Source organism: Grampus griseus (assembly GCF_964374135.1).
Source record: "Grampus griseus genome assembly, chromosome: 15".
Lineage (NCBI taxonomy): Eukaryota > Metazoa > Chordata > Mammalia > Artiodactyla > Delphinidae > Grampus > Grampus griseus.
The window spans coordinates 26,093,760-26,116,573 of NC_139009.1; the positions used below are offsets into that span (position 1 = coordinate 26,093,760).

Consider the following 22,814-nt stretch of genomic DNA (forward strand, 5'->3'; position numbering starts at 1 on the left):
TTTTGTACATAAACCATTATGTTGTAGATGAAAAACTATTTACTTATTTTCTTTTGATAATTATACTTTTCTTATCTTAGTCTTTCTAGGACCTCTACTACATAAAGGTTGTGATAGCTAGCTTCTTTGTCTCATTCCTGATCTCAGCAGGGAAAGCATTTAATATTTAAGTATGGTGTTTGCCATACTTTTGTTTTTGTTTTTAATATGTACTCTTTATCAGATAAGGAAATTCTTTTTTATTTATGATTTGCTAAGTCTTTATTATGAATGGTTTTGAATTGTAATAGATGCTTTTTCTGTGTCTATTAAAAAAATTATTTTCTCCTTTATTCTGTTAATGTGAATTGCATGGACTGATTTGTTTAAACAAGATGAAAGTTTGTTTCTCTTTATGTAGCTATTCAAGACAAGTAATCGAGGGTTCAGAATGCAAGTGTACAGTGCTGGAACCCAGACAATATCTGTTTTATTCTGCTCTCCTTGACATGTGGTTTCCATATCATGGTCCAAGATGGTAGCTCTAGTGGTCACCATCACATGCACATTCCAGCCATATTAATTTTTTTTTTTAGTGAAAATACCCTTGCATTCTTACAATAAACCCATTAGTCATGACGTATTAGCCTTCTTACATATCCCTAGAGGCAAACTGATAACATTTTTTTTAGAATATCTACATCCGTGTTCATGTAAATTTTCCTTCCTCTTAATGTCCTGGTAAAGTTGTGGAGTCATGGTGGTTCTGGTCTCATAAAATAAGTTGAAAGTATCCCTTCTTTCGGTTTTTCTGAAAAAAGTATGTGTTAAATTGGTGTTACTTTTTCCTCGGATTCCTTGAAGAATTTACAGCTAAAGTCATTTGTGCCTGGAATTTTTGGTTTTGTTTTATTTTGGGGGTGTGTGTGTTATGAAAGTTTTTAAACTGTAGTTAAGATGTACTTAAAAGATAAAATAACATTGTTTTTTGACTTTTCATGTCAGTTTTGGTAACTTTTGTTTTTCAAGGAATCTATACACTTTAGGTAAAATTTCCAGTGCATTGGCACAAAGTTGTTCTTAATATCATCTTCTTATCTCTTCCTAATGTCAGTAGAATGTGTAGTAATGCTTCCATTTTTTATTTTAGTAATTTATGCTTTCACTATTTTGCGCTCAGTCTTCCTAGGGGGTATTGGTCTTTGCAAAGAAACAACTTTCTTTTGTTAAGTTTTCTTTGTTTGCGATTATATTAATTTCTGCTTTTATACTTTTTCTTTTTACTTTCTTGGGGTTTAATTTGTCCTTAATTCTAACTTCTTGTGATTGATCCTTGGATCATTGGATTTCAAACTTTTCTAATATATGTATTTATGACTAAGAATGGCTTTACTGCATTCACAAGTTCTGATGGCTTTTTGTTATTCAGATAAAAATATTTCAAGTCCATTGTCTTTTTTCTTTGACCAATGAATTATTTAGAGTTGTTTTGTTTAATATCTAGAAATTTATAGATTTTTACTTATATTTTTGTTATTAATTTCTCTAGTCAGCTAAACATACTTTCAATGACTTCAATCCTTAAAGTTTTTTGTGGCTCAGAATATGGTCACTTTTAGTAACTATCCCTTGTGTACTTAAAAGCAATGTATATTCTGCATTTGGACCTGTGTATATTAATTGGGATCAGTTTGTAAATTGTGTTGTTCATATCATCTATATCCCTATTGGTTTTTTTCCTGCTTATTACATAATTTTCTGAGGGAGTATTTTATAATCTCCATTATTATGGAGATTTATGTTTCTAATTTTAGTTTTCTGGATTTTGTTTTATATATTTTCTGACACAGGAATTAAACATAGATTTTTGTATCTTCCTGGTGGATTGAACCTTTCATCCCTTTGAAATGTCACTATTTGTCTCTATCAGTGCATCTTACCTTTAAATCTACTTTATCTTTCATATAGCTACATATGCTTTCAGTTAAATTTTGCACAATTTATCTTTTTTTTTTTAACATCTTTACTGGAGTATAATTGCTTTATAATGGTGTGTTAGTTTCTGCTTTATAACAAAGTGAATCAGCTATACATATACATATATCCCCATATCTCTTCCCTCTTGTGTCTCCCTCCCTCCCACTCTCCCTATCCCACCCCTCTAGGTGGTCACAAAGCACTGAGCTGATCTCCTTGTGCTGTGCTGCTGCTTCCCACTAGCTAGCTATTTTACATTTGGTAGTGTATATATGTCCATGCCACTCTCTCACTTTGTCCCAGCTTACCCTTCCCCCTCCCCATGTCCTCAAGTCCATTCTCTAGTAAGTCTGCGTCTTTATTCCCATCCTACCCCTAGGTTCTTCATAACCTTTTTTTTTTTTTAGATTCCATATATATGTGTTAGCATATGGTATTTGTTTTTCTCTTTCTGACTTCACTCTGTATGACAGTCTCTAGGTCCATCCACCTCACTACAAATAACTCTGTTTCGTTCCTTTTTATGGCTGAGTAATATTCCATTCCATATATGTGCCACATCTTCTTTATCCATTCATCTGTCGATGGACACTTAGGTTGCTTCCATGTCCTGGCTATTGTAAATAGAGCTGCAATGAACATTGTGGTACATGACTCTTTTTGAATTATGATTTTCTCAGGGTATATGCCCAGTAGTGGGATTTCTGGGTCATATGGTAGTTCTATTTGTAGTTTTTTAAGGAACCTCCATACTGTTCTCCATAGTGGCTGTACCAATTTACATTCCCACCAACAGTGTAAGAGGGTTCCCTTATCTCCACACCCTCTCCAGCATTTATTGTTTGTAGATTTTTTGATGATGGCCATTCTGACTGGTGTGAGGTGATACCTCATTGTAGTTTTGATTTTCATTTCTCTAATGATTAGTGATGTTGAGCATTCTTTCATGTGTTTGTTGGCAGTCTGTATGTGTTCTTTGGAGAAATGTCTATTTAGGTCTTCTGCCCATTTTTGGATTGGGTTGTTTGCTTTTCTGATATTGAGCTGCATGAGCTGCTTGTAAGTTTTTGAGATTAATCCTTTGTCAGTTGCTTCATTTGCAAATATTTTCTCTTATTCTGAGGGTTGTCTTTTCGTCTTGTTTATGGTTTCATTTGCTGTTGCACAACTTATCTTTTCCTGTCTTTCTGTGTTCTTATATTGAACGTTCTTTCTCTTGTAAAAAGGATATATTAGTTCTTTTCTAATTCATGTTGACAATCTTTGTCTTTTAATTGGAGAATTTAGTTTGTATACATTTAATTACTGGTATTTGAGAGGTTCAAATCTGTACCTAATTCTGTTTTCCATTTGTCTCATCTCTTTGTTCCTTTTCCTTTCTTCCCCACCCCCGCCTTTTAGAGTATTTTTGATTACATCACCCCTAACTTGTTTTTTTGTATATATTTTGGAAAGAATGTTTTCCTATGATTTTTTAACTGAATAGTGAATTAAAGGAAAACAAAATGCACCAAAAGTTAAGTTTGAGATCTAAAATGTTTTGGTCTAAATTCTATTTTCACATAATAAAAAGTGAAATTGTATACAATACTTATCTGTAAGCAGTAGAAAAGTCAATCTTCAGATAGAAACATTTACAACTGGCAATGTACTATTTGTGTTTGAGGAAGGGATTAGGTTCAAAGTGTTAATTTTTCATTCAACAGAATCTCTGAATTCATGTTCAGAAGATTGTACTTTTGGGCAGGGTCTCCAGAGTTTTTGAAACTAAACAAATACAGCTTTGTATGAAAAAAAAAATCTTGGTTAGATTAAAAAGCACTTAAAGTTTTTTTGTTTGGATTTTTTTTGTTTGCTTTATTGTTTTCAGTTGCAGCTGTAATTGTTGAAAATTGCTATGGTTTCCTAACAAAATATTTCCTAACTTAATAATTATCAGCAGCATTTCTCTTAAGTAATTTTTTTAAATCATTTCAAGCAAAACAGTTTATTTTAAAGTGAAACATTCAGCTTTCTTAATTGTCAATTTGAAGAATTATTTAAATGTTACAAGTTTTTCAGTATATTTTAGAATATTTATGAACGTCTATTCCACTTTTGTACAGTTTTATTCATTGCTGTTAGAGTGCAGAATATACTTAGGTATATACCCAAGTAGAATAATTTTTTACTTTCATATCTTCAAATAGTTGACTGCAAACAAATAATTTTTCTGATTTTAAGAGTAATATGTCCTCAATCTGAAAAATAGAAAATGTTAAGAAGTGAAAAAAAAAATCATTTATCAACCAACCAGTTGCTATTTGGTCTATTTCTTTTTTAAGTTTTCAGTATTTAAGTGTTTTAATAAGATCATATGCTTTTATCTTTACTTTTTCACTTAGAATTATGATTGTACCATACGTTTTTAAAGATATGCTCCTAATTATGGAGATAGACTCTGTCCTATGTTGTTGTTGCCGTTAAAAATGTTTTATGAAGAAACTTGTACATAAACATTTCTTTTCATCAATGATCATGTCCCTAGAGTAGATTCTAAGACATTTAATTATAAGATCAAAGGATATTAGCAGCTTTATGGGTCTTAACAACATATGTGAGCTCCTTGCTTTCCAGAAATGTACCAATTTCTGCTTCCACCAGAACCCAATGAGACCTCCTAGTCTAGACCTCCTAGACCTCCTAACATTCTCTCCAAAAAGAAACTCATGTTCATATTTTTCTGTTAATTTGATAAGAAGAAAATAATATTTAATTTGCATTTTATATTAGGTTAACCTCTTTTATATTTATCTCCTTTCTTCTGTGAGATTTTTTTTTTACCTACCTGAGGTAAAGTTTTTCTAACTGATTTATGTGTACTAAGGATAATAATCACTGATCAGTATTTTACAAATGCTTTCCCCATTCTTTAACTTGCCTTTTAATTTTATAGTGCTGTTATTTCTTTCATTACTTTATACTTGGCCATTTTCCCTGTTCTGTTGTGAACAATTGTATATTTATATTTCTTATAGTATTTTTGTGAAGTTTTTTTTTGTATTTAACTCTTTCATACATCTGGGATATAAAAATGAATGTTTTCTTGCCCATCAGTTTGTCCTTTTCTCTTCATTCTAGAAGAGCGTTTTAAATTGGAATTTGAAAATTTCAAATACATGTTCCTGCATTATAAATTCTACTTTTTAAACTGTCTGCAGCACAGCTTTAACTTGACTGTTGCTGTCGGATGGACTGGGAAATGGCTAGGTTACCAGCTGTTTTTCTAGCTCAGCTCCATTGCTTCAGTAGTTCTTCCTCCCATGCTGTGGCTGTGAGTGCTCAGCCTTGTGTTTTGGTGATGATGTGATATACCATCGTTCTAAGATCTTCATAAGTGTTTAGTGAGGGTCAGGAAGAGCCTGTGTGAGTAGACACATTTTCAGCACAAGGTTGGGTCAAAAAATCTTCTAAGAAGCTCCAGCTGAGACTAGAAGAGCTTGGAGGGCAGAGGAACATTATCTAGGTGAAAAATATGACCTGAGATCTGTGGGGAAGGGATGGGGGGAGGGTGTCCTGGCATAATAGATGCCACTAGCAAATATTTGGAGACATGAAATACGGCATGGATTTTGGGACATAGCAATTAAATTAGTTTCAGTTGAACATGTGTGATGGGGGAAAAAGTGATACATAAGATATAGCTAAAGAGGTAGGCAAAGGCTGGCTTGTGGAAGGCTTGCTTGCTTTTGTATTCAACAGTATTATGTTTAATGTTGCCATTACACACCTATTATGTGCCAGACTTTGTTCAAGGCTATGGACATACAGTGATTAGCAAAACAGACATGATCTCCGCCTTCTAGGAGCTGCACTTGCAGGGCGCAAGCAGTAAATACACAAGTAAACGTTTCAAAAAGCATATGACCACAGATCATTATGCTGCTGCAAGGGAAAGAACAGAGTCAATGAGAGGAAAGAGGAGGGAAAGCTCACTTATTTCACCTGAAGGGTCTCTTAAGAAATGGCATTTGAGCTGAGCCCTGAGGAGTGAGCTCCCCATGGAAGAGTGAGGTGGTGTGGAGCGTTCCCAGGTGGAGTTGTAGGAAGGGCAAAGGCGCTGAGGTAGGAAAGTACTAGGTGCATTCAGGGAGGTGAAAAAGACCAATGCCTGGTACTTAGAGGGAGGGAGACACAGCGAGGGATGGACTGGAGAGTTGGGGATGGAATGTACAAAGCCTCACAGGAGACATTAAGGGTTTGAATATCATTCTAAGAATAATTGAAATAGACTGATAGATTTTAAGCAGGACAGTGATATAATATTTCATCATTTCTAAGATGCATATTTTTTTCATACTTTAATAATATTGGGATGCTTCTTCCAGTTGATGTGATTTGTCTAAAAATAAGAAGTATGAAATACTTGAATTTGCAGAGCCTTTTTTCTTTCTCTTTTGATGGTATATAAAGTAAACTCTTAGGTTTGATGTTATTCAATACTCTATATTTTTAAAGTGTATATTGCCCCGGGGACATTTGAAAATGGGATTAGAGGGGCAAGAGAAAACTCAGGGTGTCTTCTCAGATGTTGTTCAGACCAAGCATATTGGTAGCTTAGGCTAGAGTAGTAACAGTATTATGGAGAGAAACGAATGACTCAAGAAATGGTTTGAAGAGAGAACCTGGTACTGGATTAGAACATAGTGCTGGTTTGGATGTAGGGTAAGGAGGAAAAGGGATACTGAAGATAGATCCCTGGTTCTGAATGTAACAGTTAGATATTTGGTGGCACTATTTGCTGACATGGTGAAAAATTAAGCAAAAAAAATTTTTAACATCAAAAGTACGATTTGGGTGTATTGAACTAGAGTTGCCTTTGAGATGTCCATGCGGGTGTGACAGTCAAGCAGTTGGATCAAGTTAGATCTGGTGTTTGAAAGAGAAGTCTATGCTGGAGATACAAACTGGAAGTCCCCAGATATAGATGGTGTTTGAAGCTATTAGAATGGATGAGGCCATCAAGAGAGACCATGCAATGAGAAGAAAAGAAGGCCTAGGACTAAGCCCTGAAAAACACATCTAGGGGTCAAGCAAAAGAGAAGGACTGTGGAATGTGGCTAGAGGATTAAGAGAAAACCCTGGAGCATATAGGACCATGGAATCTAAGGGAAGAGCCTGCTTTAAGAAGAGGAGAGTTGTCAAGTGTGTTAAACACCACTGAGAGATCTATTAACATGACAATCAAGAAGAGTCCCTTGGATTTTACAAAATGATGACCTTATCAAGAGCCGTTTTGGTGGAGTACTATATATGAGAGCCACCCAGGAGCAAATGAGAACTAATGGAGTAGACACAGAACATGTAGGCAAGTCTGGAACCTTGACTGTTAAAAAGGGGGTGAGAAATATGGTTCTAGCTGAAGAGATTTTGTGCCCTGAGGCTCTTTGTTGTTTTTAAGATTATAGCAGGAAGTGTTTGATCCTGGTGGAATGATCCAGTAGACAGGGAAAGGGCAGTAGAAGATGCACAGGCAGAGGGGCCAGCTAGGAAAGCAAATAATTTGAGAAGCGAGTATGGATGAGCTCCAGAAGGCACATGGCATGGGCCTTGATACTGTTATCCCTGGAGAAAAACTGAAGAGGCTTTAAGCAAAGAATTATTTGGTTGGACTATTTCAATAGGTTAATCATCCTCTCATTGTGGAGGATGGGTTTGGAGCGGCAGTGAGTGGCTGAGAGCACAAAACCCGGTAGAACGTCATTGCAGGAATTCCGATGAGAGATGAGGAGGCCCCCAGTAAGGTTGGAGAAGAGGGGAGAGATTGGAGATAGAACAAGAGAGAAAATCAGAGGAGTGCGATGCTTGTATGTGGGGAGGTGACCAAGGATGAGTCCCGTGTCTTTGGATAGGTTTGGGATTATGATGATTGTGATTTTAGAGTGGTTTTCCACTAGGTTATCTTTAACTGTGGCTGGTGAATATATGTTATTCATGTAATGACTGATTAAAATCAGAGCAGAGTTTAAGTTTTGTTTCTCGGGAACGTCTAGCTATTCCCAGATATCATTTGGGAGGCTGCTCTGGGTAATTTTTAAAGAATAATTCAAGTAAATCTCTTTTAAAGTAGTGAGTTTCAAGGCTGGAAAAAGAAAAAAATTGATCTCTCATTGGCCAGCCTTGTTTTCCAGAATTTGGGGCTAGAAAGTTGGATTTGAAATAACTTGCTATACATCTGTCATTTCTCGTTGCTGATCTTAGGCCACTGGCTTTCAAAACATACTTGTGACCATCAAGGTCCACAGGTTTTCTCCCCAACTTCTTCTCTGTCAGGCAACAGCATGGAAGTCAAACTCTGCACAAGGATATCGTCTTCTGCTGTTTTCTGGCTCATCCCCATTTCCCAGAACAAAGTTATTTTCCATAACAAGGCCCATATTCTTCAGCCTTGTTGACGTTGCCAGACCTCAGTGGACCTTTTCTAAAAGGCTCTTTCCATATCCTATTGTGTTGTCTGGACCGTCTCCAAATCCAGTTTTTAATTTCCTATTGGCTAAATTTTATTTTTTTTCTTTAGGCCTGTGCTCATCTTCCGTTTAATCCTGGCTTCTCTCCTATGCTGTGAGAGAGACCTTAATCTCTTTTGGGCCCATAGCCATGCCATTTAAAAATTCCTTTGGGCAGATATTCAGCTGGTTTAACACTGTTCAGTCCCACTTCTTGGCTGGGATTTACCGTCTCCTGGTCTGCTTCTGTTCCATTCAGTAAAGAGTCTGAGGGATGCATTTCTCCTGAAGCAGGAACCCTACATACCTTCCAGTGTAAGCCCCCTTTCTTTGGCTCTATTCTCCTAAGAGTCTAGTGCCAAACATTTAAACAATTCCAGTTGGTCAGGAAGACTTGGGCTGAAACAGTGGGTCATTTCTTCTCATGGAGAGATCCAAAGAGCACCAATGCTGGACATGGTCCTGGGACATTCCGTGGGTTACACATCCCTGGTGCTTGATGGGTCTTTCTTTGCAAGGGTCTCCTAGAAAAATAGCGTCTTCAGGACCTACAAAACCTCAGATCTTTAGATTTCAGGTATGATGATACTTGATGTCAAGGCCTTGTTGAAGGACAAGAGGAGGTTACTTGATTAACTGTAAGTCAGTAAGTGGTAAGTCTAGGAGTATGTGTTCTGACTTGCACCTTCATAGTGTACACACTCCAGTGTACTTGATGGGCTCACAATTGGGTTAGTTCTGTTCATCCTCTCAGTTTTATAACCATGGTGGGAGGCGAGAAGATGTGGTGGATACAGCCACAAACTTAGATTCTGAAGATTGTTCCTTCATTAAGCTCTGCTCCTTTGCCAGTTGTACCACTGGTTGACTGGGTAACCTTGAGGCAAGTTACTTCTCCTCTCTAGGCCTCAGTCTTCTGGTTCTTAAAATGAAGAGATTGAACTGGCTAATCTTCAAAGTCCCTTTGAATTAAGATAAACCTTATCATCCATCTAAAAATGCTTTGATGGGGACTTCCCTGGTGGTTCAGTGGTTAAGACTTTGCCTTCCAATGCAGGGGGTGCAGGTTCAATCCCTGGTTGGGGAACTAGGATCCCACATGCCTTGCAGCCAAAAAACCAAAACATAAAACAGAAGCAATATTGTAACAAATTCAATAAAGACTTTAAAAATGGTCCGCATCCAAAAAATCTTTTTAAAAAAATAAATAAAAATAAAAATGCTTTGATGACAGGAAGGCTTTTTCTTCCCAACCATCCAAGAGCTGTGGGGATTTTCCTATGAGTCATGCCTTATCAAAAATGACACCCCGTTCCCATCATGCACCTCTCTAGAGAGCCCTGGCAGCAGAAGGAAGGCTCGTCAGAGAGCTCCTTCCTTGAATAGATGGATATGTCTTGCTCAGAATAAGGAAAAGGAAAAGCAAGAAAACAAAGGTAGATGTTAAGAAAGTGAGAAAGACTCTTGTTAATTCAAAACAAAACAAAAAACTGAAGAGCATATCTGAAAAGAAGAAAACCACATCATTTATGTGACAAAATATACCCAAATACCCCTTTTCCCCATGCACATGGACTTTTCTGCATATAACACAGAACATCTAATGGAATCATTGAGGTTTTTTTTATGAATTTCATTGTTTGAGGTCTTTGAACACAGTTGTAATTTCTTGGTTAGTAAATAAAGTTTACCTGACCCCAGCTCCTTTTAGAAAATCATGTTTCCTCTCCATACTTTCATGTTATTTCATAGTTCACTTTACCTAAGTGAGAATCGAAGGACATGGTACAAGGTTGGAGTTCTGCTGTTATATGTAGAATCCCTAATAACAGTCAGTAGGCTCTGAAAAACTTTTGGTCCATTGAGAAAATGGACTAAGTAAAAAGCATACAGACAAGGAAAGTTGATCTACCAAGTAGGACAGTGGTTAAGACCCTCAAAGTGTGGGCCTGTTGGTCATTGACAACATTGCTCCTTTAAAAATGAGCCCCTGGCAGTTCCGTTCATCCAGGACTATGCTGTATTTCTCTTTCTGACATTTAGGTTACCTTGTTATTGGAAAATTCACATCAGTGATCTGCTTTCCTTGGTCTGTGTAATTTTTTCTTGAATTCATTTCCATTGAAATGGTAATGTTTATATCTGCCTTGCTTAGTAAAATATAACTAACAAAAACTTGCATGAGAAATCAATTTTTACAGTAGTGTATCAAATTCATCTGGGTTGTCAGCTGAGAGATCTCTGGACAGTTACTCCTGTATCACTTACCTGGTGGACAGTATGACTGGTGATAGATAATATCATGCATGGCTTTTACAGATGCCCAAGCAAAATCCTTTTAGTAATTTAACAGAGTCATCCTTAATTAAGCAAAAAGAAAATCTGTGATATATGAATCATTCAAAATTTAGTTTCATATTCAAAATTCAACTTCAGCAAAAATGGGGTAGCTTTCACTCTTCCATTTAATGAAGTTTGCATCTTGATCGGGCTTTTATTCTAGCATAATAATAAATTCTCTTAACATTTAGCTTTATTCTTAGAGTTAATATTAGTTGTAGCAGTTCTTATAAATCTATTTATAGACAGGACTAACAATGGAAAAAAATCTCTGAGAGCTCATGTCATCAAAAAAATTCTAATGAAATGATGTTTTTTTTAAATATGTCATTAGAGAAGTGAAACAAACACCCTCTTATTAAGCTATTACTTCACCTCATTGTTGAAACATGAACCTGCTGAAAGTTAGAGTATATCATTTTCATAAAATATTAGTTGTTGAAGAGCTAGTCTCCAGGCATTTTATGTTATTTTTCCTATTCGTTGAAATCCAAAATATTGCTCATCTAAACTTTCTCTGTTAATCACTATTACAGTAAGTCTGAGACTGCAAGACACCCAGTAATTCATAACTGGCTCAGGATTTGTTCACCTTAAGGTCAGTTATTCAGTCCCTGAGCTGGCAGTCATTAACAAGAGATTGTGATCTGTAAGTGCACAGAGTTCATAAAAAGGAAAGCAAGAGCTTTTACTTCCAGAATCTGGACTGAAAAGCCACCAGGTTTCCAGGCACTGCTTTCCCTTCCTCCTCCTCTGCTGTCCACTGTCCCATTTCGTAGGGAATAAGTTGCTGATGAGGTTTAGTTGAAGGTTCCCCACCCCCAAAAGTAGCCCTGATAAGCAGGGTAATGTCCCCAAACACTCTGGGAGTACAAAGAAGGGTCCCTGAAATCTGCCGCACAGGAGGGACCACACAGGAGGTGTCTCTTGGGCTGACCAAGGGCCAGGGAGAGTTTCTGAGCAAAGCGGACAGAGGTGAGAATTTCTAGTGGAGGAAGAGATGTGCACAAAATCAGTGAGAAATTAAAGACTCCAGGGTTTTCAAAGAACTCTACTGCATATCCTCATAGGACTGGAGCATAAATTAGGAAGGAGGTTGGCTAAGAACCATGGCCAGACATGTAGCCAGACGCCAGACGATGAAGGGGGCTCAGGGCTCTGGGCTCTGCCAAGGAGAGTGGTTGGTATTCTCTAGCCGTGAAGAGGTGGAATATTCAGAGCGAGGGAATGTCCCTGGCAGGTTTGCAGTTTGGTGGAGAATGGATTAGAGGGAGGCAGACAAGACCAGAGATAAACCAAATAGGAGTATGAGGAATATCAGGAAAGATAAGAGGGTATGATTGGGGAGGCATGAGGAGTAGGAGAGAGGGAAGGATTGACACTAAGGTTCATGGCTGGGGTGACGCGTTGGGTTCTCGGGAGAAGGGAATACAGGAGAAATGGTGAGTAAGTTCACTTACGATGAACATGTCCAATAGATATTAGACAAATGGTTCTAAAGGACAGAGGGCCAGCCCTTGAGAGAGACTGGGAGACCGTCAGTACATAAGTGGTAATTAAATCCCTTCTGAGTTTCTTTCCAGCCCTTAAATCCCGTGGTTCAGTGAATAACGTAATCTCTTCAACAAGTGCCCATTTCAGGAAGTCTAAAATTAGCAGTGGCCTGTGTGAAGTGATTTGATGACACAGTGCAGTTACCCTTCTCATGGTTGTGATTAGTCAATCAGTTGTGATCCCAGCCTGATGCTGACGTTGAAAATCCATCAGGGCAGATTTATTGAGTGTCTTTGTGTTGGATGCTGCAAGGGAGATTCATTTTTTTAAGATGTGAAATAATTTCATTGAGTTTTTCCATTGAAGTTGAGGTCAGATGAAGAGGCAAAAAAGGAAGGATAGAGGTGAGAGGGATTGCTCACGAAGGTCAGCAAGTCGGGTTTAGTAGGAAGACAGTGAATGTGGTTTTAGGCTTGGTAAGTTTGAGATGATAATAGAAGATGAAATGATCAAGAATAAGAAGGATCCTGACTGGAGACAAAGTTCTGGGGATTTGTGCCCTGTGGAGTCTGGAGAGTGTGGAAAGGGTGGAGAACAGAGAAGAAGGGAGTGCTGAGGATGAAGCAGATCCCAGGGAGGGCTGAGCCCTGGCAGACACCACCTTCAGGCTGGAAAAGGATGAGAGTGAGCCAGAGTGGTTAAAGGTAGAACGAGAATAATACTCTGCCTGGGGTCGTGAAAAGGGAGTTCAAGGAGAAGATGTTGACCAGACATAGAGGTCTAGGGTGATGATGATTGACTGGGAAATGATCATTGAACTTAACGATAGGTTGGCCTTTGGTGTTTTTTCGCAAAGGGGTTTCGTGGGATAAAGAGTTAGAAAGACAGATTGTAGGTCATTAAGGGAGGAGTAAGAGGAGGACGAGTAATAATTATAATAGTAATAATAGTAGGTAACATGTACACTTCCTACCTTACATGCCAGGCAATGTTCTAAGCACTTTATACATGTTATTTTGTAAATTATCATAATAATTCTAGAAATGTACTAATATTAATGTTATTAGTATTTTTACTGTTTCCTTTTTACTGTTGAAGTATATTAGGAGATAAAAGCAATGCACGTAGATAGTTCTTTTGATATGTTTTGCAATGATAGAAGGAATGGAAAAACACGGTTGGTGACATCATGGTAAAATGAAAGCTTTTCCAAGAGATTTTAACATGTTTGAAGGCAGTGAGGGAAGGAGCCAGGGAGGAATAATCGAAGATGCAGAAGAAGGATGAGCAGGTGGGACTATAGGAAGAAGAGACTGGTAAGGATGGAGAAGGGGCCCCGGACACAGTTTTGAGTTGAGAAAATTAAGAAAAGTTTGTAGTCACTCATATTTTACAATTCAGATGTGAGACAGTCTCTGAAGTTATGCTTGATAGTGTTGGACAATTAGGAAGAGAAGTGAGAGAGCTGCTGAATATCATTGCATGCATCTTCTTTATCTTCTTGAAAAATTTTTGACTTGGTGTTTAAAATTTTAGAAAGAGAAAACTCAACTTTATTAGTATGAACTCCACCCAACTAAATTCTGTCGAGTGCAATTTAACTTGTCATTTTCTTTATCGTTTGTTATTTCTTTATTTGAACATAAACGTGAAATCTTCTTCACATGTATTTGGATGCCGTAATTGCGTTTTCTCTTGGTTGTTTCTCCAAAAACTTGTGTTTGGGGCCTGTGTAGTCCAGAGGCAGAGAGGACAGGGAGCCTGGAGGGTGGAACGTGCAGTGTGGCCATAAACAAGGAGAACGGGAGCGATGGGGGTGGGAGAATGGAGAGGAAAGTGAGTAGCTGTGAGGGTAAGGAAGAACTGTATTGAAAAGTCCATTTGTAACTTCACCACTGAGACATCACTTTTTTTTTTTTTTTTTTTTTTTTTTTTTTTTTTTGCGGTACGCGGGCCTCTCACTGTTGTGGCCTCTCCCATTGCGGAGCACAGGCTCCGGATGCACAGGCTCAGCGGCCATGGCACACGGGCCCAGCCGCTCCGCGGCATGTGGGATCTTCCCGGACCAGGGCACGAACCCGTGTCCCCTGCATCGACAGCGGACTCTCAACCACTGCGCCACCAGGGAAGCCCGAGACGTCACTTTTATGAGAACATTTTTTTTAATGGGATAGAAAGCACATGACTACTATCATCAAGTTTATAGAGAACAAAGTGAATTCACAAGTTGGCCACTGGCTCATCAGTTGGAGCAGCACTGACATTTAGGACCTGAGTGGCTATAACTTGGTGACAGGAAAGTGTTTCTTGTGAATAAAGTCTTTTTTCTAGAATAACTGGGACTGGCTGGCTACACCGCTGAACTTATCAGATCAAATTCTCCCTCTCCCCCTCCCCCTCTCCCCCTAATCCCACCCCCCATTCCCAGCCCCCTTCATGGGAATGCTGTTTAGACTTGACCAAGCTTATCTCTAGGGTTGAATAAACTTTTGCCCAGGCAGGCCAATGCTTTCAGCTCCCAATTCGCCAGATAGAACTATTAGCATTTACAGCAATCACAAAAGGTGACAATACTTTCACATATTTCCGCTGTAGGGATCTCCTCTCCTTGGAAATAAAGAGTTGAAAACATTTAGAAAACACTGACCGTGGCAACTGCTGCAGTCATTTCAGATTGAAAACATTTCCTGAGGAAAAGTAAATGTTTTCTTTCTCATAGAACCCAATATTTTGTCTAATGAGATATGTTCATCAAAACATTTTATGTATATGTAAAATGTTTTAGAAGTTCATTCTGTATAAACATGATCATCTCATACTAATCGGGGTGTGTTGAGCACCTCTGTCCATTAATAGCTGGTGTTTGTCTGTCTATGTTTTGTGTCTCATGGTCAATGTCTTTTTTGCAGATATTGATGAATGTGTAAACAACACTGTTTGTGACAGTCACGGGTTTTGTGACAATACAGCTGGCTCCTTCCGCTGCCTCTGTTATCAGGGCTTTCAGGCCCCACAGGATGGGCAAGGGTGTGTGGGTGAGTTTTTAGATTTTTTTCTCCCGACATGCTTCATATCTCTCTATCGAAAAGAAATCAAAGTCATCAACCACAGGAGAGATGGAAGCAAGATAATTGGGCAGAATTGCATCATAATTTGATCTTGTCGTATGGTTTGGAGATGTGCAAAAAGATCCTGTGGCTTCTGAAATGGTTAGGGACATTCAGAAATAGAGAAGCATAACTTTGGGTTTATATGTATATTAAAAAGAGCATCTGTTTAAACTCTTAGCTGGGTATGCGGAACGCTTCAGTCCCTCCTGCACAGGAAATAGAGTCTGGTGTGTGGTGGAGCTTGTCTGTCTTCAAAATGCACCTCCCTTAGGCAAGTGCATTTAAGGAAAAGTGTTGGCAAGAGTTTCTGTTTCCAGGAATGACACCCGTAAAATGATGCTTTGGATTGTGCAAGCATATTTCTTCAATCTGTTCTGGGATTGTCGGAGCTGGAAGGAATCTTGAATATCATCAGATGTCCTAGAATATGGTCCAGCACATGCTCACATAAAAGAAGATACTTTATAGTTCATGTTCTGATCAGCCATGATTTCTTTAAGTGAAATTCATTATGAAACGTTTGCAGTTAGAGCAGTTAAATGGGAAGGAGGGTATTCTTTTCATAACTTCACCGATAACGAGGCTTTTTCTTTATTCTTAATTAAGGAGGAAACCTCTGGTCGTTACATGGCAGATGACACTTGACGAGGAGTCAGTTAACTTTTTAGTTTGGAAATTTGCAATTAAAGCACCAATTCATTTCCCATCCAGATTAAACTGGAAAAACAAAATCTAGAAATTGAACAATAAAAGCACTTGAATAGTAACCGCCTTTAAGCTAACACTGTCGTTAACACTTGTTCCAATTCCTGCTGTAGTCTCCTTTGCACTAAAAAACAAGTGGTAAAAACCATCTGCTATTCACTAAATATTTTGACTTAATAGGTTATGTGGTCTGGCCCCCCACTTAACCTTCTCAGCCTCACCACTTGCTTCCTCCCCATTTACGTTCCTGCAGCATAAAACTGCTTATGGGTGTTCACGTAACTGGGAAGTTATTAGGCTGTTGTTTGCTCCTTCTTTTGGGAATATCCTCCTGGCCTCCCCTTCCCTGAACCTAGATCCATCCCATGTGTTCCTAAAGCTGGAAGTTAGATGTCATCTCCTCCCAGATACCATCCCTGCTCCACTTCTCACTCCAGCTGAGCTGTGATCCCTTCTCCTGCTTCTGGAAAACCTTGAACAAATTCTATTATAGTACTTACAACCTTTTTTGCAAGAATTTAATCATGTATGTACTGCCTGCAGCTGCCTTTTCCAAGGCAATAAGCTCCTTGTGATTGAGAATTTTGTGTCTCTCTCTCTCCTTGCTGGGCCTAATGTTTGGCCTTTTGTAGGTGCTCAGTAAATGTTAACTGTTACCTAATGGGGTATCAGATGTCAAACCACTGACTCCACATAGCTCCTGGGCCCCTGGTTAATGTTCATTTCTAACCAGTCAGAGGAGCACACCGAACCCATGTTGATGCTTCATTTTGACCCATAAAATACCACCCTTATAGAAGGAATATTTGTTATGTTAATAAACCCAACAAATATTGTTATATTTGTCTGTTTCTTCTCTCTTTGAAAAGTATGAACTGAACACCTCTTATATGTACCTCACCACTCTGGGTGTTCTATAGAGTTTAAGAGATGAATCAGCCCTCTGGGGTTGTAGCCTTTGGCCACACTTTTCCCTCTGCTTTGGACCCTGGCTGCCCAGCCTTCTTATCTACGCATCCTTCAGGTAGAGCTTGGCTCCTATATCACTTCCCTAACCCACCCCTGCACTTAAGGTCCACTGTTGCATGCTGTCATCGTGCTCTGCACTTTTCATTCCCAGCACTTCTCCTGGCCTGTATGATTATCTGATTAATTTCTCTGACTGGACAGTAAGCTCCCTGCAGGCAGGAGTTGGGCCTGCCTGACTCATCATCATTGTCTCCCCAGTCTGACCCATAGAAATAAACTAGAAAATATTTTTTGATTGAATGTACAGTCTGGTAGGAGAGATTTCAATAGCCTTGGAAATATTACAAGTTAGAAAGTAGAAAATTCCATTTGACAGTTACCTAAAATTGATAAATGCAAACTGGCAAATTTCTAAAGTCAATTTTTCTGGTCTAAGTTATGACTGTCCAGGTTGATTAAATATACCAACTGTCTGCTTTACTTTGTCATAATATCTTTTCATAAGCAAAACTCAGCTCATTGGATTTATATCTGTTTATATACAAAGTGAAATGGAAAACCGAGGTAATTATCCAAATAAGTCAAGAGACATAAACTTTTTGTCCAATTAACTGGGAATAGCAGGTGAAAATAGTATTTTTTTTCCTGAATGATTTGGATAATTGCTCAAATTTTTAACTTTGTATAAACCATCTCAGAGTGTGCTCATGAAAACTGATGTTTGTAGATGTTTAATCACATTTAATGCATAAAATACATGAGCATTTCAGATGCCAAGTCAGGTACTTTGTTTAACTGGACACTCATTAATAAAATTTCTTCAGAGGAGAATGGGTAAAAAGTAGTATTGGGCAAGGGCAAACATAAAATTAGCCTTTCTTTATGGCTATGTACTTAAATAAAATGGACTTATCTGTGAGTTTTTAGTGTTTTAATTAAGTATATTTAAGTACAAAAGAAAAATATCTGGCAAAATAGAAATGACACTGTGGAACACCAAACAGAATTTTTAAAGGCATCGTGAAATCACTGAGGAGTTACTGGACCAGTTTGTTTCCCATGAATGATTAATGTAGCCCAGTAACTACTTACAGGGGTTGTTCCTTCAGTTCTCAAAGGGATACACAACCTGAATTCTGGTTGTTAAGTTATGGACATTTTGGCTGCTAGGAAACTATAGTTTTAGACATTTGAGTAGATTTAAAACAATTTCTAAACATGCACTTAAAGAATTCTGCAGTTTCTGACGTGCCACTGCTGCTAATTTTCCTTGAATTAAGAACTGAGAGAGAAGTGTCATATTATTTAAGACCTCATTATGTCAGAAAGTCAGGGAAGAGAAAATTAAACAAAGTGTACGTACGATGCTTGCAGTACAATTCCGAGTTGTTCCTTAAAGCCAGGATTGGAGTTTGGGAACTTTGCTTTGTGTTTTCATGGTCCTTTCACACAAACCAAAGCTTTCAGCCCTGCCTCTGGGAGCCCCTTCCCCCAAATAGCTGAAGGGTTTGATTGCTCCCAGGGGGTCACCTTGTTTCCAGCAGACACCACTAGTCTTGGCACAGCTGGTAAAACAAAGAGCTGTCAGGAGTGAGGAACACGTCTGACTTGATCTGTGCTCCCTTTTCCAGATGTGAACGAATGTGAGCTGCTCAGTGGCGTGTGTGGTGAAGCCTTCTGTGAAAATGTAGAAGGGTCCTTCCTGTGTGTGTGCGTTGATGAAAACCAGGAGTACAGCCCGATGACTGGGCAGTGCCGCTCCCGGGCCTCGGCAGGTAAGTGACACTGTGTCGGGACGGAGGGCTTCTCTCAGGGACCTGTACCTACACAGGTTTGGGCCAAACACTCTGGGAGTGAGGAAGAAATAACCAAATATTTTGGCGCCGTGCTGTTTCTGGAAGCTTCCATGCTCTTTCCGAGCCTGCCTTATCAGTGGAATTAGGATGTGGGTGATGACTGTTGGAGCTACATGGCCTCTAATATGCTTTCCAACCCGGAGACGCCATGGGTAGGGTGAAGGATCCAAAATGATGAGCACATTGGCTGGGAATTGCCTAAAACTCAGAACCATCAGCCCAGGGTTTAATATGGCAACATCTCATTAAGTTGCATAATTCTTCTTTCTTGGCCCTTGGAGAAACGTATTTTGACACTTCTCTAAATTGAAAGCAACTTAAAGGCCCCTCAGGATCTACAAAGACTTCCTTCCACTTGGAATTCTTAGGTGTTTTTTGCTTTTTTTCCCCCAGAATTTGGCCTAGAGAGTGGCTGTGATTGTGTCTGTTTAAAATTTGATTGAGGCTGTGTCATCATGGCACATAGTGAAATGGAGAGCTGATGCTTTTCCAGATAAATCATCAACTTCCAGATCACCGTTTTAGCTTATGCCATGTGGCTAAAGCATGGTTGTATTTTGAGGGAAGCAGGAGACTAAATGGTCCTTTGAGACCCAAATAAAATGAAACATAGACTGTGTTACTATCTTGCTCAATCCCGGTTGATTTTATCTATGCTTCTAAGAAAGCTTTCGCTCTTCCTCAATAGGGTACACTTGTTCTGTGTGAGATAATTATCTTTGCAAGAACTAGGGAATAGAATATAACAATATTTTCATCCACACACATTTTCTTCTCAATGATTAAATATAGAAAGGTGATGGTGCAGAATTAAATGTACAGACAGTAATTCAAAAACACTATGACGAGAAAGAGAGTGTTTCTGGAGGGAAGGGTTGCTCTTCCTTCAGTGACCACCCCTGCAACTCATGAGCCATAAAGAAAGGACTTTTCATTTTAGCTCTACTTGTAATGGAAAAAAACAAACCAAAAATCAAAAACCTGGCTGGTCAGTGACAGGACTGGTGAAGTAACTGCCTTTCTCTGATTTGTCTTTGGGTCTATAGAGTAGCACCTTCCCCGTAGTATTATTTTGACTGGAATAATTCACATATAATATTGTATAGTCATTAAGTCATCTATATGAAGGTTAGGTAGTCATGATAGATGCATGTTGTACAATGTCAAGTGAAAAAAAAGATACTCCAGTGATCACAATCTGTGGAGGGAGGGAAGGAAAGAAGATGTAAAAAGATAATTATTAGAATTAATAGAAATTTTAGTTTTTTCCTTTATTTTCCAAACTTTTTGTAATACTTTAAACTGGAATGACCAGGGTTCTGGTCTGCTATTTTCCGGCTATGTAAGCTTGGACATATCATTCAACATCTATGAGTTTCAATTTTCTCGCCTATAAAACAAAGGTTATATTTACCTCACAGAGTTTTATCCTTTTTTAAAAATTATGTACATAAAAGCCATTTGTTAATAACTAAGTACTATATGAAGTATTAAAATGAATTATTAAAATCCAAACACATAAGGGTTATCTATTTCTCTTGTGATCTCTTCTGAGATGGTGGGTTTTTTAAACTATAAATACAGTTTTGCTGGAATGTTTTAGTAATGTCAAGAAGTGGTTTGTTCAGTTCACATAGCTTCAATTAAGGTACATGTCTGGGATCCTAAAGTTTGCTCATGTCTTTTGTAGAGATTAATAATGCTTTAGGGGCTTCCCTGGTGGTGCAGTGGTTGGGGGTCCGCCTGCCGATGCAGGGGACGCGGGTTCGTGCCCCGGTCCGGGAAAATCTCACATGCTGCGGAGCGGCTGGGCCCGTGAGCCATGGCCGCTGAGCCTGCGCGTCCGGAGCCTGTGCTCCGCAGCGGGAGAGGCCACAGCGGTGAGAGGCCCGCGTACCGCAAAAAATAAATAAATAAAAAAAATAGTGCTTTAATAGGATCATGAGACGATCTGAACCATTTTTGATGAACTGGATTAGCTCACTGTAAACTACTTCTTAAAACTTTACGGTGACTCTTTTTGTAAGCCTTGTTCCTCATCTCCTATTTTTTAAGTTCTTCTGTAACCAAGTCCTTAACACCTGCTTTGCCTTTTTGCTCTCTTTATCTCCTTGTTCTCTCATTGACTCTTTCTGGAAAGTTCTTCCAGTCAGAGTTCACTAAGTACTCTCCTACTTTTGCAAAGAACAGCATTTTGAATACTCAGCTTCATAAAGCTTGTCTGCCAGTGAATACATCGTTAGTTTCTCTTTCCGCTTAACATTATATCTGATCCTTTAATAGCTTCTTGCTTATTTTCCCCATAGTTCTCTGGCTTCTGCCAAATATTGTACACACTCAGTCGTTTTATTGGTCCATGTCAGTATAATCTGCCTTAGTAACTGGATAAGCTTATTAACTTGTATAGTTCCTGGCAATTCCGACTTCTACCATACCTCAATTTGTAGGGTTCTTGGCAAATGCGAACTGATTGTACGGAGTCTTCAGATTGTCTATGATAACATCTTCATTTTAGCAATTCTCTATCCTGAGAGATAGATCGGCTATAAACTGCAGCAAGAGTTTCCCTCCCTGACACTTCATCAGACTTCATCATAGCTCATTTGTTTTGAAAAGGTGATTAAAACTGGAAATCATAAAAACAGATAACACATCTTTTAAATATTTAAGTTTTAACTTAAAGCACGTAAGGTACATTTATTCCCCAGTCTCCGAAGAAGAGCCAAGGTCTGTCTTCGGGTAGAAATCCATTTGCATTCTGTATGGGCTTGTCTTGCATAAACCATATCTATTATGCATTATCTACACTGCCCACTTTAAAGGGAGTAAGAATTTAAAGGCCTTTGCTGAGTAAATAAGCACAAAGTCACTTTAGGTTTTCATTTTTTTTTTTCGATTTCCTGCAGTTGTATTATCCATTCCTAGTTTGATAACCTTTTCTTTTCTTTTTTACTTTTTTTAACCTTAGTCTTTCTAAAGGTTTAACTTGTTCTAGAAACAACTCTTCTACTCATTTATATTTTATTGGTTTATATACTATTTAATTATGTAATTACAATAATCAATACATTGGCACAGAGTGTTTGAGAATGAACGTAGCTGAGTCTCCGTTGGCATACCGCTCAACACGTCAGTACAGAAGTATGCTGACCCACCTGAGAACAGCCAGCTGGCTGTGAGCCTTCCACCTGCTTGTGGGCATTAGCCAGGATGTTTTTCAGAGGACAGGAGAACATTAGTTCATCTAACAAGGTGGTTAAGTGGAGGCTAGTTAAAAGTTTGTATCATACTCCAGTCAAAGAATCTGCTGTTATACAGAACAAAACATTTTGTACCAAATTGAAGGTAAAGTTTTTATCAAGATAGGATTCAAATTAATTTCATTATATACATGATAGACTAACAGCTTAGATCTCATCCCTCCTGGAAGGTAATTAGGAAAAGAAAGATAAATTTGCTCTCTAGGCTGTAATATTTCCTCGGCTTTAAAATTTCCCCAGGACAACAGACATTCCAACAAGAAGCAGTAGCATCATCATCTGAAGTGGTGTCTTACTGAGGACAGAACTGGGGCTGGATGTCAACAAGGCACATTTCAGATCAGTACGCACAAGAACTTTGCAATAGCTAGAGATAGTCAGCACATAACTGTCTCATGAAATCGTGGGTGTTTCCTTAGAGGTGTCCAAGAACAGGTGAGATACTGGCTGGCAGAAGGGCTCCTACTTCCAACATGACATTGTCCCAGGTGACCTTGAAGGTACTTTTGAACTTTAATGTCCTAGGATTTTTATTTCCAAAATACTTGTTGGCTCCCACCTAATTTTTTAGGTCTGGTCTAATGTTTTCATTGCCTGGGCCTTTGGCCACTAATTGACATTGCTATATGTTGCATAAAA

General features: G+C 38.5%; 1 protein-coding gene across 6 annotated transcripts in view; it reads left to right on the forward strand.

Moving 5' to 3' along the window:
• The window catches only part of LTBP1 (latent transforming growth factor beta binding protein 1), a gene marked incomplete at its 5' end in the record, with an annotated part of 426,899 nt that overhangs the window by 359,223 nt on the left and 44,862 nt on the right, over positions 1-22,814 (forward strand). For 3 of the 6 annotated variants that reach the window (XM_082672355.1, XM_082672356.1, XM_082672358.1), the window contains 2 exons: positions 15,185-15,310; positions 18,691-18,834. In XM_082672355.1, coding sequence (XP_082528481.1) covers positions 15,185-15,310; positions 18,691-18,834 — 270 coding nt within the window. The remainder of the gene's footprint in view (positions 1-15,184; positions 15,311-18,690; positions 18,835-22,814) is intronic. The other 3 variants (XM_082672357.1, XM_082672359.1, XM_082672360.1) reach the window with 1 other exon arrangement.